Source organism: Boleophthalmus pectinirostris, unplaced genomic scaffold (assembly GCF_026225935.1).
Source record: "Boleophthalmus pectinirostris isolate CB_2022bp ecotype Guang Dong unplaced genomic scaffold, ASM2622593v1 HiC_scaffold_16, whole genome shotgun sequence".
Lineage (NCBI taxonomy): Eukaryota > Metazoa > Chordata > Actinopteri > Gobiiformes > Gobiidae > Boleophthalmus > Boleophthalmus pectinirostris.
In genome coordinates, this window is record NW_026571095.1 from 17,969,583 (window position 1) to 17,989,338 (window position 19,756).

General features: G+C 39.7%; 1 protein-coding gene across 1 annotated transcript; it reads right to left on the reverse strand.

Annotated features, from left to right (window-relative positions):
• Positions 1-2,984: 2,984 nt before the first annotated feature.
• Positions 2,985-18,352, reverse strand: col6a1 (collagen, type VI, alpha 1). Its single transcript, XM_020936123.2, has 35 exons — positions 18,100-18,352; positions 17,364-17,493; positions 16,819-17,019; positions 16,574-16,733; positions 15,908-16,021; positions 15,806-15,826; positions 15,439-15,459; positions 14,638-14,682; positions 14,501-14,554; positions 14,374-14,418; positions 13,978-14,004; positions 13,864-13,890; positions 13,732-13,776; positions 13,600-13,653; positions 13,089-13,151; positions 12,895-12,957; positions 12,769-12,822; positions 12,656-12,691; positions 12,512-12,574; positions 12,297-12,359; positions 11,037-11,099; positions 10,821-10,883; positions 10,699-10,749; positions 10,593-10,628; positions 10,350-10,412; positions 7,513-7,578; positions 6,590-6,625; positions 6,224-6,260; positions 6,025-6,033; positions 5,803-5,936; positions 5,387-5,493; positions 5,051-5,237; positions 4,783-4,957; positions 4,651-4,680; positions 2,985-4,576 (listed from the first exon to the last, which is right to left on the reverse strand). The coding sequence occupies exons 1-35, from the start codon at positions 18,182-18,184 to the stop codon at positions 3,975-3,977; spliced, it is 3,030 nt and encodes a 1,009-aa protein (XP_020791782.1). The 5' UTR covers positions 18,185-18,352; the 3' UTR covers positions 2,985-3,974.
• Positions 18,353-19,756: the final 1,404 nt, after the last annotated feature.

A 19,756-nucleotide genomic window follows, 5' to 3' on the forward strand; every position in this document is an offset into this window, starting at 1 on the left:
CACAAACAACATCGACATCTTTTCTCTCACTGTGTCCTGCTGAAAAGTTACATTTCCTGCAAGTGGATCCAGAGCCACACAAACCAGAAGTACATGAAAGAGAAGATCAGAACATAGTCAGGTCATGAGTGTTCGGTGTCAGTAGTGATGTGACAGGTGTAAGGGTGAAATGCAGTGAGGCCAAATCAGGACAGTCCCATGTAACAAAGGTTTGTGTTAAAGTAAGCATTGAGAGCTTTGAAATATACTGAAGCATCTAAGCATTGTCCTTTGTTATGTTTGTATTTTTGTCCGCTGTTGTTAACAACATCCTTATTAAACTTATCTTGAGTATTTTTGGATAACATGAGGCAAAACTGCTTACACAGCATAGTGGGAATCCCCATCTTATTTTCCCTCTTTAGCTTTTATTGGGATGTTTTTAACTGTGTAGTTCTTTGTTGCAGTAAAACAGAAAAAAAAGTTTAAAAAGAAAAACATAGCCTACGTAACTTGTGCCATTGGTTAGAGCAATTTCAAAAGTCTGAATTTGAACTCTTCTGTTAAGAACCAAAAAATTAGCAGGGACCAAAAGCTCTGGAGCTGCTTTCATATTGCAACTATTAGCTGAAAATAGCACTGCCTATCAACTATAGACCTTTGAGGGGGTACAGCTGACCAAGCTGCAAAAAATAACCATTAAACTGCACTGGATAGAAGAGTCCATAACCTGCAAATCCAGTTCAACAGAAACAAACACAGCTGAACTTTAGCGTATTATGGCCTTGAGGACTGAGACCCTCCACAGGCCTTTAGCCTTTTTAGCCCTCACTTGCTATGGTAACAAATCATAATGCAAACTTGTAAGACCAAACAGGGGTAGTCTGAACTGTACCAATATGATATACAAGATATACAGTAAACAGGCCATGTAATTTGCCCTGTTGTCATGAATGTGCACATGTTCAAAATTAAATCCAGATTGGCTCAAAGGCTGTTTTATTGATTGGAACTTTTTCTTATATCTTTATTTAGTTGTAACAGGAGCAAGATCTGGACATTTGAGAGAGCTGAAAAACTGAAAACCCACATTTCTAGGTGAGATGAAATCAAGATGTTTTCTTGAGAAATCGTAGTAAAAAAAAGTTTAACTCAAAACAACTGTTTAAGAGATATTATAACAAACAACTATTGTGTCCGATGTACAATTTTAAGCCAAATGTTGCTTAAAGAACAAAATATTCGATGTGGACAGCGCTGGCTCCTCTTTGCTTTTCATTGGAATCTCTTCCTTCCTTTGCGCAGATGTGCGCTGTGTTCAGACAGGGCAGCTGGGAGTCGTTTTCAGCGGCGTGCACAGATCTGCTCTTGTGCACGCTCAAGTCCATGTGCAAAGCGTATGTCACCATTACCAGTGAATTTCAGTGGAAAAGGAGGTAGAGTTCAGACAGAAGGCAGTCAGAAGAGATCTCAGGCAAGGGGCTTCAGTGTGGCTTCACCAAACAGGAACCGGGGGAAATTGAGTCTCAAAAATAGGAGTGAAGAGCCAAGATAAATTTATAAGGAGCAGCACCCCGCCCCCCCCCACACACACACACACACAGGCACAGCCCAGATATAAAGCTAGGAAAAATCACATATTTTCTCTTAAAACTTAAATTTAAATTCCGGGGCTCAAAGGGTCACAGATAGGGTGAACCACGGCATGACAATAAGCAGGTAGGCCTGTCACAGGGACCTAATGTAGTAGCAATAGTAGACTTCAATGATTTTAACTTATTAATTATCCAGAGCATAGATAGATAGAGCTTTGTTTTCACTATCAGTACACAAAATACACATATCAATAAGACAACGTGTGTGTGTGTGTGTGTGTGTGTGCGTGTGCGTGCGTGTGTGTTTCTATTAAATTCCATTAACCTTATTCTCTGCATCATATAGCCCACTAAAGCAATGGACTGGTTATATATAAATTGCTGCTTCATTGCTAACATGCTTTTTAGCGTTGCCCCATATTTAATTAGTATGTCTTATCAATCCTCCTATCTTAAATATCAGGATGTGTCTGAAATGCCTAGAGTCAGACAGGCACACCCATCGGCCCAAATAAACAAATCAAAGTCAGTGGACAAATCTGATAAAGGCCGTTTAGTCTCTTCAGCAGCACAGGAAAAGTTTGTCACTCACTGTGCACGAGCACGAGCACGAGCAGGAATACATGAGATCAAAAACACTGGATTAATAGAAAACACATGCGCTTTTATGAGAGCTCTGAGTTCAGCATCCCGTTATGTTGGCTGTTTATTTGCTGTGCTCTCATTTGTGTAGAAATAGAGGTGTGACTATGCAGCGGTGCAATGCTGAAGTAAGGTTTCTTTTCTTCCGTACAGTTTTTTGGCAGGGGTCAGAGGTCGTGTTCAGTAGCACAGGGAGGTCCAGAGAACAAGTGCAGAGATCATAGTGGATACTTGTAAAAGTCCAGGTAAGGCAGGGGTCATGGTCATTTCCATTTCTGGGGGAGCCTAGCTCAAGATCTGAAGATGCATTGGCACTGAAATATTGGTCAAATGCAGAGATAGTAACTGTACCTTATATTACCGTTATTGCTAAATGTGCAGATACAATTTCACACTACTATAAAGTGTACTCAAATGAATGTTTGAGGTGATAGTGGCTCAGTTCAATTCTATCTCTGATAATCTTACAATGCAATTGTGTCTTTGAGCAAAGCACTTCACAATAAGTATAAGTAAGGCATGTAATTGATAGTGATTGGAGATGCTGTTGGAACAGAGTGGCTGTCACGTTAACATGTGACCTTAACAGAAAAGTGTTCTTTTTTATATTCTGACTAAAAAGAAGATATACTTATTGCTTTAGTATTATCATGTATGCCTATTTCTGTTTATTAAAACGATTATATTTTTTTCATTTATAATACTAAGTCTGCCACTGAGGTGAAGTAATTACAAATACAGACATGAAAAATACACCAATCAAAATAGTTCTGGTGTAGCAACTTTTATTGGGGGGCTCTTACAGCACAGAGGGCTGGAGAGCTTAAATTGTATTTAAGTGTACAGATTTAATATGATCAATAGAGACTTAGACCCAGTACAATGCTGTATGTTTGTGTCTGATGTGTTCTCCTGTGTCATTGATGAAGTATCAAGGTGTGTGTTTGACAGAAGTAAATGGGGACCAGCTTTCTGCCATTTCAATCAGGGGTCCCTCCACTGTTTACGTAACATTGCCCAAGGGTTCTGAGTGAAAATTACCTCCATCCGTGCAAAAGCAGTACACTATAGCACAGGTCAGTACATACACATTCACAGCTGTTGGGTCCTCATCAGTCTTAGGTTAAAGGTCATGTTTTTTTTAAATTAGCCAATCTAATAGCGATTTCAAGTGGTGTGGAAGTGCTTAAAGAGAGGCTTAAGTGACCATGGCTCAGCCCTGAATGTTTTTAACTATGTCTCAGGTGATTTAATTTGGCTTTTTTGCAGTGAAATTATGATTACTAAAGAAGTACATAAGGGAAATGTGAATCCACCACTTGAACGCAAGGACAAATTGGTTAATTTGATGCAATTATGAAGTTAGGTTTGGCCTGTTAAGGTTAGATAGTGATCCAGGATGCAGAATACCTGAGTTCAGATCTGATCAAAAGTTACACACCATTCTAAAAGTAACAAAATCTGATGACCTCAACCCTGAACTTTGCCTTAAAACGAAGAAGTCTGCTAAGAGTCTGTACAAGAATATAGCACCATGATGTATGTTATTATCAGCTAAAATTAACTGAAAAATATACGTCTATGCTGGACATCCAAGCTTGAAGGCAAAACTCAGGGTAAAAGTTTACATTTATTGGCCAACCACACAATCATTTGTCATCTATGTAACATTTCAATGAACTTGAGCACAGTGTCTTGTAAATGGAAAGTGAATAATCATGGGACTAAAGATGTAAAGATGTTGTTTACAGTTCTGCTTTAGGACATGGCTACTCTGCGAGACACGGTTTGGTGGAAAACACCGCGGAGCAGAGAGGGGTAGTCTGCCACTCTGAACAGGTGGCGCTGGGCATAGGAGGTGTTGTCAGGCTGTCCTTGGCTCACCAGCACGCGCAGGTTGGCCTCGTTCACCTGGCTGCCCACCGCTATCACAAACAGCTCCAGGTTTGCACCTGCCACTTTACGGACTTTGTCTAAGAGTGCGGCGGCAGTCACATCCTGGGACCTGCCGTCGGAGAACAGCACCACCTTCTTCTTGCTGCCGGAGGTGTCTCCACGGTCGGGAAGGCGAGAAATGGCAAAATCCAAGGCCTGGAGTAAATCAGTGCCATCGTTTGAGAAAGCAGCCTGCTCCACTCGGTATGACAGCTCTGTGAGGTTGGTTGTCAGAGACTGCTCCATTTTGGTGCTGCGACTGTACTGGGCCACGCCCACACGGACTACGGGACTCTTCCTTTCTGGGTCAATGAAGCGCTCTGCCAAACGACGGACGAAAGTTTTACTGGTCTCAAAGTTCTTCTGCCCCACACTGGCAGAGCTGTCCATCATTAGTAGGATGTCATGGTTTCGATTAAAGGTGACTGAAAAAGCAAACAGCAAGATTTTGTTTTATTTGATTCTGATCATGTTGTTATTGTTGACAGAAAATACTTACTGGAACATTTGTAGTCAGGACATTTCTTATCTGGAAAACACAATACATATAGTGTACATTTTAGTGGGTTGTTGTTGAAAATGTGAATATGAATATTATTTATTTAATGAAAATGTAGGCTATAAATGGTACCTTGACATATTTTGGATGTGAGGTTCTGCAGGAAAGTGTCTTCCAAAAGTTCGGCAAAGTTTTCACGAACAAATGAAAAGCCTGGCTTCTTGGTGTCACTTTGGCACACCACATCCTCCAGTTGCTCCCGGTTAGGCACACGGCCGGAGTAATCTTTAATCCCTACCCCTCCAACCTGTGTAGAAATATTTGTTAAATTAAAGTTTCTAAATTACTTCCAAATATCTGTTACTTTGAAATGAAGGTCCATGTTAACATGGTAAAGTACCCTTATGTCTTTTCCACAGAGCACATTCAGAGGCACTTGGTCTCTGGAAGTGTCTGAGCGCCCATCAGTCAGAACGATCACCACTTTGTTATCCTTCCTCATTAACTTGATGGTGTTTTGGAGTGCATACTCCAGTGCCTCTCCTGTGTATGTGGCCTCAGCCAGCCACTGCAGGTCCTTCACCATCCTGCACACACAAAGTACCTGATTATTACATCAGCAAAATAACAATAAAAAGAGAAAATCATTAGACGACTACCTATATCATACTTTTCCTAGTGGACAATATGAAAATGCCATAAGTGTGACATAAGCACATTTCCAGGTGTGACTCACTGTTTGAACTCGGTGAGGCTGTTGGTGCTCCTTCCCAGTTGGACCACCTCCTGAGCCCTGGACCCACTGTACTGAACCACACTCACAGTTGAGTCGTTACCTGAAAACTGCAGAAAAATAAAAAATAAACACAAACAAAATCATTCACCAAGAGCTGTCCACACATGCTACATGGTCTAGTCAACACTTCAATGTTCCACCCATCCTGACTAATAATATCCAAGCTGGAAGAGCACAGTCACAGCAAAGGGCCAATTCATTTTATTTATGCTTTCTATTTCTAGATGTGAACCTGATTACCACTTACTTTTCCTATAACCCAAAGGTCCAAGTTATGAAATCATTCTAACCTAATGGATACCAAATAATGTTTATGTGCTAAAATGTCAAAGTGAATAATTTATGGTGGGCTTTACCTTGACTTGTTGGTCTTTAATCAGTCTGTCGATGACTGTAATGATAAAGTCTTTAGCAAGAGCAAAGTTTGCCAGACCAATACTCTCCGAGCTGTCCACAATGAAGGCCAAGTCCATGGGTGCACATTTACACTCTAAAACAGCAGCAGAAACAAATGTACCAAATCACCCCAAAAGAATGAGCAGTAATTATAATAATGACTGCAAATGAAAGAAACTCACCACAGCATGCTGTGAAGTGGAGCAGAGATGTAAAAGACAAACAAATTAAGACAGCCATTAACTGTCTGGAAAAACACTGTTCTTTGGGCTTAACATTTTGCACAATCTGTACCACATATGTCCATAGTGTCCGTGTACATTATATGCACTGTATCTATGTATGTATGTATGTATATATGTATGCAAATGTCAAACTTACAGCAGAGTTTCATGATGATATCCAGAACCTCACATTCCTGAGGAGAAAGGTGGCACACATGAGTTTAGTTTTCGGACTGTTTAAGGCACATTACATAAGTGCTATGAAACTATGAAACACAAGACAATGGCCCCAGACAGCGCTTCAAATTTCAAAGAAAAGATGGAGAAAAGGAAAAGCACTGAGCTGTTCTGCACTGAATGCGTTTGTTGGAAGGGTTTTGGTGTTTTAATTCAGGAAATTGGATGTTTGACTTTAAGCTAAACAAACTATCAGTTTCAGAAAGAAGGAGTGTTAATTTCACTTCAAGTTTTAATCCTGGGTCGGGGCCAAAATGAGTCCATCCATAGTGGACCATATACTCACATCCATTCCTGGAGGTCCAGGAGGCCCAGGTGGTCCCTGTCAAAGACATAGATAACATCACTGATACAGTCAAATGTTCTGCAATGATTGAAGAAAAGAGAAGCCTGTTTTGAGTGCAAACCCATGATTCTTCAGAGAGTCATCCCTCCATTGAAAACTCTCTCAGTCTGAACCACATCCACACCCACACATTTGAGTGCACTATCTCCACAACAAAACACACATCTTCCAAAAGTTTGTTACCAAAGCTTTTTTTTTCTTTCAATGACCGTAAACACATCTGTTTTGTTTTAAAAGACATTTAACTCAGTTCAAGAGCATTCTTTTCTGTGACAAAGATGTGGTGAGGCTAAGATTCACAAACAAATGTACATGCAACTCAGAATCTGAGAGAGCAGGGTTAAATGTAGATGATGTAGACACATGATGCAAACGGTTCATACAGAAATATGCAGCAGAGACAGAAACCAGAGCAGGAGGAGGGAGAGCATGCACAAGGCTGGCTCAAAAGTATGTCCAAAGTTGTTGCTGTGTACTGTTAAATTTAGATCAATTGTACATTCAGTTTTTCATCAGAAGTTCAGTTCAGTTGACAGTGAGTGCAGAGGATTACACATTTCTTTCCTCTGCACTGAGTCATGGGTATAATTTCTGTGTCTTTACATGTGGTTTGATGCTACGTTCAGCAGTAAGCTCAGCTCACAGTGACTCAGAACTAACCATAGTACTGTACTACACGGTCACATAGTGAATACAAACACAAAGACTCCTGTTTGGTCAATTCAGGCAATATGAGAGCATGGAAAGGCCACACTCACACATGAACTACTTAAGAGAAATCACTAAATTTAAGCTGACAGTGAATGGTGTGAGTCCTAGTCTGTACTTGTTCACATTAGTGTTTCACGGTCCAGTTTTCTTACCGCTTTGCCCTCAGGTCCTCTGTGGCCTTTGGCCCCTTTGAGTCCGGGACGCCCTGGTTCATTGTTCTGTAAAAAACAGATTATGTTAAGAACTGTGTTTATGTTGTTCATACAGTATAGCATCTTCATATTTACACACATATTTCCCTTTTTCCACCATTGTGGCAGATTCATAACTATTACAAAGGTCTATCTGGCCCCTGATGAGATTCCTCCCTATATACTATAAATGACAGAATGGTCTCCATTACATTTTGTGAGAAAAAAGTTCCACAAAACCCCACTGTTTCCTGTATTCCCCCTCTGTATTCTAAATCCAGTAGCCCCTACGGTGGGGTGAACTTTTAAATGGCTAATACATTGTTTTACTACTGTTGATACTGAGTACTACTGAAAAATCCACTTGGATGAAAAGTGTGGCTCCACCCTTGTGCAGCTGCTCTGAGACGAGCCTCGAGACTGTGGTGAATTGAGAGCTTTGCACCAAGAATCACTTTTCCCACAGATAACAAAGCATAGTTTAAACAAGAATAATCACATAGGCAATACACAGACAAACAGCTGCAAACATTTCTACGTAATCACAATTCAGGATATTATAAGATGGTAAACACATGTTTAATGAGATGATGAAACAAAAAAAAAGCTGCAAATAAGTATGTAGTTCATGAATCTTTTTTTTTCAATGTATTTTTCAAAATCAGTTTGGGACATTTTTTGTTATTTTGATGTGTAGGTTGGATGATAATTGACATCTGACCCATGGGTCCAAACTTTTTTTCCCATTGAAACATATTGGTAGTGGAAGGTACAGACCAGTATTCAACATAGAGGGTCAGTCAGATGAATGCATTTAACACAACTTTGACAGAAAATAGTATAATTTACAATACTTGGGGGCAATTCGGTAGGAGGCCTGAGGGCCAACAAACATTGTTCGAGGGAGCTGCATTTGGCTACTGGGTCATAGTTTGGTCACTCCAGTCACTCCAGTCCAAATAACAACATTTTTGTTACTAGAATAAAACCTGTTAAATCTAAATAATATGTACATAAAACATGTGAATAGTTTTGCAAGAGGCAGAGGCTGACACTCCAAACAAACGCAGGTGATAAATCTTTTGTGGTTTGAAATGAAGCAGACACAGACTGAAAGGTCGGTAGTGTATCATCAGCACAATCTAAGGCATTTACAGAAGACAACTCAAGATGCAGGGCTGGTAATATCAACCACCTGGCGCCAAGAAACACTGAGCGACCATTTTGAATCCACACGCGGTTCAAATTACTCCACTTCAAACAGACTGATTTAACATGGACCATATCACACAAACTCATGTCCTGACCTTGATGTATGAGGTCACTCTTCATGAGGCTGTACCCTAAAACTCAAATATATGTTTTCATTCCTAGCTGTGTTAGTGCTCAGAGGTGCATAGTTTAGGAGTCAAAGGTCCCAGTCTGCCTCTACCTTCATCTTTTGGGATATGCCCTAGTTTATCTCATCCTGTTCCCAATGGCCAGAGAAAGTGCAGGTAAACCCAAAGGGTTTACAGGTAAACACAAAGTAAGTAAATGAATCATTTATTTGTTAAATTCATCAGTAATTTATCTGGAGTGAATCAAGATCAGCAAAGATACAGGATACTCATGGTTTAAAACGGTCTTGATATTTATCATAACTATTACGAGACCACATGATATTATTGTATGAATGATTCTCATTTTGTGTTGAAAATTACTATCCTAAAAATAATGTGAAAATTTAAAACTGGCACATTTATATTTATAATTCTAGCTAATGCTGTTTGTTTGTTTGTTTTACTTTTTTCTTACACCCTGGTAAAACAGGATCCATTTCTCAGTAAATGATTTCTTCTTTCCAAATGTCAGACCAGAGAAACCAAGAATAAAACAGTCTGTGCTAAGGAAAAATGCAGCCAAAAAGCCACACAAACACACACATATGCACACAAACAGGCGATGCTTTGTATTTCACTAGAGGAATTATTGTTCTGTTACAAATCATTGTTCTTTTATTGAAAACTGGAAAGCTGCATAAATGGGCGGTTCTAGGCAGCCATTTTGATAGTGATACAAATGTGAAATGTAATGGTCTTTTGAAAAAACTGGAAGCGATTGTTGTGATCTTTTAGAAAGTGAAAGTCTGGACAGCTGCATCTAATTGTGCCCTTTGAGAACACAAAACCTTGATAAGTTGTAAACATTTTTGACCTTGTGGATTTAAAGCTTACAAAGACGTGAGGTTGTGTGCAGAGAAAGGTAAAAGGTCACTGAGCTGAGTCCAAACATGTGCAGAAATGTTTATGCCATAAAACTGAGGCCTTGGAAATGCAGTAATTTCAAAGTAAACACAAATGAGTTGAAGCCAGGGTTAAAGTGTTAAAGTGACACCCTATATGGCCAGTGTACACTGGCCCCACACACACACAAGTACATGTACCAAACTAAGACTGAAAACCCTTCCTCCTTGTATCCATGACAACCGCATACACACAGCTGCATCTGCTCTCACACAAACACACACACACACTGACACAACACATTCAAAAGCAATAAATTGTTCACATCTACTTACAGCACTTACAGCTGCAAAATATTAACCATTGTGAGAATTACCTGCATGCAAATGTGAAAGTTTGATTTTAGAAAAAAGCAGCTCCTCTATGGACATTTTAAGTCTTCACCAATGCTGCAGATAAAAACTCAAAAGAAATACATCTAAAATGGTCAATTAATAGCAGACGTGTGACTCACATCCTGTCAGAATTGGAGACAGATGAAGGATCAGGGCCAAAAAAAATAAAGACACTTACATCAGGGCCTGGATCTCCGGGCTCTCCATCGTCTCCTTTGGGTCCCAGGGTTCCCTTACTACCCTGAGGTCACCACAGGACATGTTGGGAAAGGAAAGAAACTCAGAAATGCTCATATCTGTTATTTAAATACAATTAATCTGAGTTAAAGAAAAGTATTTCAAAACAACACAATCCATATTTTACATGCAAATGTCGAGAGCATCTTAGTCTGTCAAATAAAATGTTTTTTGTAAAACTTACAGGCTCGCCAGCGTCCCCACGCACGCCACGATAGCCCTAAAAGAAGCAAATTCAGTAAAATTTACACTTTTTATTTATATATATATTTTTATCAGGATAAATATACCTGGAAACCTGGACATCCCACAGTGCCATTTCCAGGGGGACCATCTTCGCCCTAAAATTCAGACGCACATCAGTCTCACATCACCACAAATTCTCCTCACACAATATGGCGGTCGCACTCACCCGGTCCCCCATCATGCCTCTCTCTCCACGAGCTCCTTTGATTCCTCTTGGCCCTTTGGGTCCCTGTGATTAAAACAATTAGAAACAAGATCTAGCAAAATTGTGTATTTGAGGTAATTTAAGCATTCGTTCTACTAACAGCGGCACGAAAAATTGTGGACACTTGACTGTTCCCATTTTACAATAGAGAAAGTGAAAGTATGATTTTGGACTCACCTCTGGTCCAGGGGCGCCCTCATCACCTCTGTAGCCAGGAGCACCTTGTTTGCCAGGCTCACCCTGTGTTCAGATAATGATTATGTTATAAGAGATTACACAAGAGGTTGCACAAAGTCCAATCAATTAACTCCTTATTACTCTATTTTAATAAAAGAATCTACAAAGAATATATGCATTTGATGATTCAACTGATTTTGGGCTTGCATCTTTTAGTTATTAATTATAATATATAATATAAGTTTTACATTATAATAATTACAATGTAAACAGAGTACAAAGTGGACATGAAGGTAAACAGACTCAATTCCAATGAAGTGTTAAAAACGTCACAGCTACTCTGCAGTGAAACGAAATACAAAATAATCCAGTGTCCTCTTAGCTTTGTTTTATGTCCAGCTGACGACAGCTGAGCACAGCTGCTGTTTATAATGATCTAAATGTTTGAGTAAAACAATGTATTTTTCCTACATGAGTATCACTAGGTTCCCATGAAAACCTGATTGCATGTCCATTCTGGGCATAGTGTAAAAATTTACATTTACACAACTACTGAGTGTGCCCATCAGTACTTGAGCTGTGACTGAGTTTCAGTAAAGTACGACCAAAAGTACCTGCCACAAATGATGTGGATGTCATGTGACCAAACACATACACACCTTCATTTATGAGGTGTTTCTGAAGACACAGTATTTACTGGCTGGGAGCATTTGAGGTGGGTGCACTATGTCAGTTATTCCATGTTATTTGTTGGTCATATTTTCATTGGTCATTCAGCACTGATGAGAAAAGTTAAGCTTAAAGCACAAAAGAGCCATTGTAGCTCATGACATCACGGAGGTAACCACAACTAACGCTTGTAACATATTATTATTATTACACTGCCTTGAGCCCCATTAAGAAAACCATAGTGAGGCTTTGGCTGGAGCAGGAGAGAAGAAGTGAGTCAGAGGGGAAAGACTGAGCGTGGATGTTCCCTGGAGAAGTAAACTCTGGGAACGAACTGCAGGACATGAAGCTTGAAGGGAGTGGGCAGTATTGGGGCAGCCGCCAGGTGGGTCTCTGTTTGGGCTAAGGCCCAGTGCACACCCCCTCAACATGCACAATAAATGCACGCGCTTTCCAAGTGGAAAAAGGGACGGTGTCCAGAAGGAAAAAAGTGTGTCTGCTTTGAACTGTGCCTCTAGATTCTGAACAGGCTAAAGCTAAAGCTAGGCTTGTAAAAGCTGTTCATCATATCAGCATTTTAGAATGGCTTACAGTGTCTCCGTTGGGGCCAGTTGAGCCCTCCCTCCCTTGCTCTCCACGGGAGCCTGGCTCCCCCTAAAAATACACAACAAATACATTAAATTCCATACAATTAAAACTAAAAAAGGCTGTAAAGTGTTTTGTTACTTTTTAGGATCACATTAAGTATAAACATGAGCAGTTTTCATCTTGCGTCTTTAAAATCTTTATTATCAAGAATATTGTACCGGTTGTCCTCTAGGGCCTCTATTTCCACGAGAACCTTGCTCCCCATTCTCTCCAGCTTGTCCCTACAAGGATTTAAAACAGAAATGACTCTCTGGCAGCACTCACACAAACACTGTCGCTCAAATAAAAGTAACTGTCCTTACATTCTCTCCTCGGGTTCCATCCTTTCCTGGTTCACCCTGGTTCAAGACACAAATACATAAACATGAACATAACCCATAATCAAGATATATAGTAGTATGTCAAATTCACTTACATCGTCACCGCGTTCTCCTTTGTCCCCAACGGCTCCAGGTGGCCCACGATCTCCCTGTATTAAAATGCATATTAACACTACAGAACCTTTTAACCTGCTCATGATGTTGCCTGTGTATCCTTTTACCGGTAGTCCCAGTTTACCAGAGTTTCCAGGGCGTCCAGGCTCACCGTCTTGTCCAGGATCACCCTGAAATACATTTGATTAGTTTGTCATTTCAACCATAAGAGGTCCAAACTATCAAAAATTACAGTCACTAATAAGTCAATAATAAAAACTATTTTCATTATCATATATGACATATCATGTAAATGATTTACCTTTGCTCCTTTCTGTCCATAAGAACCAGGGTCTCCCTTCGGTCCCGGCTCTCCTTGTAGACCCTGAAAACAGAGAACACACAAATGCTCAGTATACAATCAGGAAGTCTGAAGTCACTAAACGTCACTGTGTAAGCAGCACATATACACGCACTATGCATGTGTTTATTTACAAGACAACTACATAGTTTAATTTATACAGTCTGGCAGAGAGAATGTAAACTAAAGTGTGATTAAAGACCCATGAGCTCAAGTGGTCCTGGGGCCCATATACATTGAACTGTGTAAATGTCACATGACCAAACACACAAAGAATTGCTAAAAATGTGGTCACAGCTAATGCGTAAACATGCACATGTTTGTATATGTGCACCATTGATGGAAACAATCTGTATGCCAAAAGTGGCCAACTTTTCATATTAAGTACAAGTGCAGTACAGTTTGGTTGTGATTCAACCAGACATAAGTGAAACAATATCAAGGCTGGCCCAAAATTGAAGTTGGTACTCACATCTGACCCCGGAGATCCTTTACAACCAGGAAGACCAGGAAAACCAGGCTCACCCTAGTGCGAAACCAAAGATAATTAACACAATCAGTTAATTCATATGCATTAGCAAAGTTGATGTTTTTTCCTGTTTACCTTGCGCCCATCAATGCCATCTATTCCTCTCAGGCCTTTATCTCCCTAAAAGAAACAAACAGTTTCTTCAAGGATTTGGTTCAACCATAAAACCATTATGTTCATAGATTACAAGCAAGGTAGAAAGTTCACCTTGTAGCCTTTATGTCCTCTTTCACCCTACACAAAAGATAAAATTAGTTAGAGAGTAAATAATCCATCTATAAACTATACAAAATATTTAAGTAATGCAAATATTGGCATCACCTTCTCTCCTCTGCCTCCACGGTCTCCCTGTAAACACACAAACACAAATTATAATGACACTATGTTCACAATAAGTTGACTTCCTCTACACTCTCACTTACAATGCTACACAATTAAAACATTTTTGTTTTCAATGCCTCGAAATGTGCCTCAAAATCTGTTCCCATTGTAAACAGTGTGCGTGGGAAGTGACATCACACCAACAAGCACCTCAAGTTCTAAACTGCTGAAACACGTAAAATGGAAGCATACATGCAGGAACTGGTCTTTGTAAAAATCATAAATTTATCAAGTGTAAATAAAACAATGAAAAAGTAGATAGTAGAGTTCAGATTATGGTGTTGCACTTGTAGTGCTTGAAACCACAGTGTTTTAAGTTTCCTTATTATGACGTACCTTCATTCCACTGTAACCAACTGGACCAGGATCTCCAATGCTGCCCTAGATAAATAATAATGACACATTATTAGAAAACATACTGTACAGCACTCCAAATAAATGGATGTGCAGATAAAATGCCTACCACATCTCCAATATCTCCTTTCTCTCCAGGCATTCCAGGTCGGCCTACTTCTCCCTGTAATTAGACACAATTTAACTTCTATTATCAGTGCATAAATTACTTGTAGAGGTTAAGTGTTCATATTATTATCCAGTTACCTTAGAGCCAACATCACCATCTGGACCTTTCGCCCCTCCAGGTGCCTACAGAAGAAAGGAAAAACATGTGCTCATGCAGTAAAAGTACTGGATTTATGTCATGTCTTTCAAAAGACCCCATGATTTACAGTGCATTATTCTCTTGCTCAACACTCGGTGATGGTAAAAAGGCTGCTAATCTAAGCCATTGGGTCCTCTGATCACTACCAATCACTCACGCACACACTACATTCATAGGTGGGTAAAGTCTGTTGCCAACTAGGGATCCATCTTTTTCATTTCCAATACCAATATTAATACTTTGACTTTAAGTATCTGCTGATATCCGATATCCACTTATACTAGTATACAAACTGAAACTGGCACTATTAAGTTATGAAAATTGTATTTATCCTTTAAAAACATAACAGCTTCGAATGAGTAAAAGTTCAAAGATTGTGAGATGTTCTGGGCTAAAATCAGCCAATATACATTCTATGTACATCTAATTAAAGGCCAAACCAGAATATCAGTTGATAACAGAGGACCCATACCTGATCCAGTAAATTGTTCAGCACTGTTATTTGATATCAGAATCTGTATCAGTGCATCCCTACAAAGGACACAACAAAAGTATGCAATAGAGCCAACTGAGACACCTGACATTTCCTGTGGTCTCCCATCCCAGTACTGTAGCACAAGGTCTAACCAAGCTTAGCTTCAGTGATCAGAAGAGTTTGGACATTTTCAAGGTGGTATGGCCAAAGTAGTTACAATATTATTAAACCATAATTAAAAGAAAGTAATAAATAGGACACTTACATTGCAATCAAATGAGCAGCACTAAAATAAAAGAATAGAAAAACATACATTAGTCAAAAGAAATAACTTGATTCATATCATTCCTTAATGAATATTTTATGTAAATTACTAAATAGATTATTCTTTTTAGTGGCTTGCTATTGCTGTAATAAAACAATACAATAATATTAAAATACCTTAGCATTACATATACTAACCAACAGTATTAGCATTTTATAAATGCCCAATTATGTGCCTACTGAAAAATTGTGTGATATTGAATGCTAGCTCTCGCAGCTTTTTAGCACTAGTTTGTTGATAATGAGGACAAAGTTTGCATAATTTTTTTCCTTAATAGTGTGATTATGTGTGTGAGTTAAGTACTTACCACATCCTTTGTCTCGTTTGTCTATATACAAAACAAAAAGTCCACACATTAGTTCAGATTTTGCCTTCACAGAGTTTATAGAGAGTGATGTAAAACACATACAATCATATTAATGATGGTCCTAATTGTCCCGATGTTGGTCGACCTGGAGTCGTCTGCTGCTGTGAAGTTCTGTCTGTAGGCGTGATCTGTGGCGATCACTGACAGCCTGGTGTCCTGGTAAAACACAAGATATTAATTTAACATACATAAAGTTTATGCCTCAATACACTTCAGAAATGTTACTCTGAATGATATATTAAACAAAAGCAAATGTTAGACAAACATCACTCTCAATCTGTCTCAAAAAGGCCCCATATTATATACTATTCAAGATTTTAAAACATTTGTACACCCTATCTTGGTATTTCACATTGCAATGCTTTAAATAAAACTAAAAAACACTACCTCTGAAGTTGGTTAGCTGCAACACTAAAGGCAAATAAAGCAATGCAAAGGTCCTGTTAAGGTGTATAGACATAAAAAATTCAGAGGAGCACTTTTTGAATTATCACCCAATGACATCATCACACAGTGGAAGAAAGCCAATTGTGCTTTGGGTTCAGAGATAAAGAGCCTAAATATGATGGATTCCTCAACACAATATTTCTTATGAGGAACCCATTATAATATAATTGTTCAATAGCTCACACACATAAGTTAGGATAATGCAGCTGCGTTACATAATAGTTTTGGATGAGGTTTGCCAAACAGAACACATGGAGATACCTCTTGATCAGGTGAGATGGCAACAGCAAACACTTTGACCCCATGTTGCCGGGCTTCGTTAGCGGCCTCCTGCACTCCTCCACAAGGCTCTTTGTATCCGGTCAGAGGATGCCCATCAGTCACCACCACAATATACTTGTTCTCATGATAGTGGGACCCCCTGCAATGAAGCATAAATGAGTGAATGCTGCACTAATAATTTACTCTTATGTTTAATATACACTTATTATAGCTGCAAATATTACCCAACAAGCAGCTCTGCAATGCCCCTTTTGATGGCACAGTCGGTGTAAGTGCCTTTGCCAATGTAGTTGATGCCGTCAATTTTGGTCTTCAGTTGATTCTTGCTCGTGCTCATGTCCATCAGCTCTCCCACGAGTTCGATATCATCACTGTAGTGGAGGGCTCCTGAATTCCAGGTCAAGTATCGGTCACAGCGATGACGACTGTGGGAAAACAAAGATTAGCCAAGAGCAATTTTTCCAATGAGGGTTTCTAATATATTACAATTATTATAAATACTGAATACAGGCTATTGAATTTGGTATAGACCTTGTGTAAATTTGACTAGTTTAAACTTACACCTCCATATATTTGTAAATTTGATGTTCAGATGGAGAAGACTGCTTAGCATAAAATGCATAAAATTTCTTGTGTGTAGTCTGTAAGCTGGGTCATAAGTCACTGGGTCATGTAGGGTAACTGAGGAGTGAATGGCATAATGTAGTTCCACCCTCAAGGAAATGGTTTGGGTAATTGGCTGTAAACACATGAAGTGTCTGAATCTTACATGTCACGGAGTTCATCTAGGAACAGCTTGGTGAAGTCTTTGATCTGGTTTATGTAATATTCAGGGGGCTTCTGTCGGAGGGCGACACTCTCAGATGTATCCAATACAAAGAAAAGGTCAACAGGGCATTCTAAACAAAACAGCAAAATAACAAAGGTTACTTATTGGACAAGGCCAGAAATTGGTATGTTTTTGTGTTTTAGTATATAGAATTAATTATTATTTATTATTAAAAATGCCTGCTGCAACATCTAGGGCTGCAGATGTATGCTTTAGAAACATCATTGACAGGTGTAGGCCTGTACTTCCTGTCTTCTTGTCAGTCTTTTGGTCCTGAAGCTTCTCAGCTGCTGCAGCATCTTTATAGCGAGGCTGGCTTTAGGTTGTTACTGGTTCAAAAGTCTAACATATCTCAGATCATGCATCCATCTAATAACTCCCAAAGTTTGTATTCCTCTACCCGCTATCTTTTCAGTTGAGGCCTGCTAAACGTATGCTGCTTCTAACCATCTACAATCTCCCGGTACAGTTATTTATTCTTTCAAGGGCCTTCACTGAGATCGCCAGTAAAAAGACCATATGACATCTGAACCTTTACAGACACTACACAAAACAGCCCACTCAACATGCTACACATCCATACACAACTGATGGAGGGCAAAGACCAAATGACATAAAAACAAAAATATTGTTACCAATCAACGGACATAAGCCTAGAAGTAATTAGTTCACTTACCCGCAAATCTGGATCTTTGGACCTGCGCCTGCGAAGCAGCCAGGAGCACACACAGAAGTGCAAAGAGACTTCTTAGGGTCTCCATGCTCAAAGTTTCCCCAAAAAACTATAAAACCAACACAAACGACCCTGGCCACTCCAACACAACCGAATCCACCCGGGCCCGAACCCCGGTACCGTTAATCAGATTCGATAACTTTTAAGAATCCAGCGCTCCACCGCAGTAACTCCGAGGCGAGAGCCAGAGCGCGCAGAGGAGAAGCAGAGCGCACGGCCAGGAGGGAGGAGGGCGAGGAGGGAGGAGTTCGCGCGCATAGTTCAGACACTATGAACGGGAACGCGCACGGACAAACGCTATACACAATTTCTGCAGACATGCATGTTCCCATAAAAGAGACTCACAGAGAACGAGACTAAAACATATACTTAAAAATGCACAAACAACTGTGTTTTGGTTTGGCTTATAGTTTAAGAGAAAATATAAGATAATAGCGATTTAGAAGCAAACGTTGATTATTTCCAAAATTACACCAATATTTTGAAATGTGCGTTATTAATCTGTAAACAGTGGAGTGATTTTAATAAAACATAACAAGAAGCAACTGAAGCATTTGTTTAGGAGATGAACGCTCACATCTGTTTCACTTTGGCGTCCAGACCATGGATCTATTAAAAGTCTATCCAGACTTGACCTGATCATAAAAGCAGTCGAAATTAAGAGGTTGAGATGTTTTCTTCATTACTTTACACTAAAGAGGTAGAGACACAGTGCCATCTAGCGTCCATCAAAGCAACAAGTTGGACGCGACATAGGAAAAACGTTTGGGGGAGTTTACGGGTTGTATAGCGGCAGTGAGGAACATTGTGGAAGAAACCGATGTAAGGGGCGGGAAGTCATCTGGCAAGGTGCTGGCGTGGGTGGATGCTTCATGGTTGCCGTGGATGTTGGTTTTTGTTTGTATTTAAACGGTGGGTTTTCGCAGGAAAGGCACTGTTGGACTCACTTTTTCCAATGAGATCAGTGAAAAAGAGGAGAGGGGAAGGAGGGATAAGAGAGAGAGAGAGAGAAAGAGGAGGGGGAGTAGAAGGGCGACATCTGGCAATGATCTGTTTTTAATAGTGGCTCTCATAGTAAATCTGCAGGATTCTTGGCAGATGTCTATCTGTCTATAAAGTGTGCTGCAAGCATTTGCATTTGAACACTGTTTAGCACCAAGATGTCTCAATACCAGTCGTCATTATGAATGCATTTCTTCATAAAACTCAAGGGGAAATTATTAGTCACAGCCATGTTTCCACTTTTCACCACAATCATTATAGGTTTGCTATACTCACTGCATTGAAAATAGTCAGGTGGGGTTCTCTGTGTACCTGGTAAACAGATAAAAAGAAGAAAACGCCACAAGAAAAGCTGGGCACAAGAAGTTGGAGAGGAAAAGGATACAGAGAGAGGTGAAGACTAGTAGAACCTCTGTATCAGAAAGGAAGTAATTTAACCAGTAGTGCATTTGTACAGACATGAAGGACAATACCAATCAAGAGTCTTAACGCACTGTGACTCACTTGGGTATATTTACATGGCCAGTAAAAATCCAATAAGAACAGATTCTTTTGTTTTAGTGCGTTTACCTGCCCAAGAGAAATCTGATTATTTGCT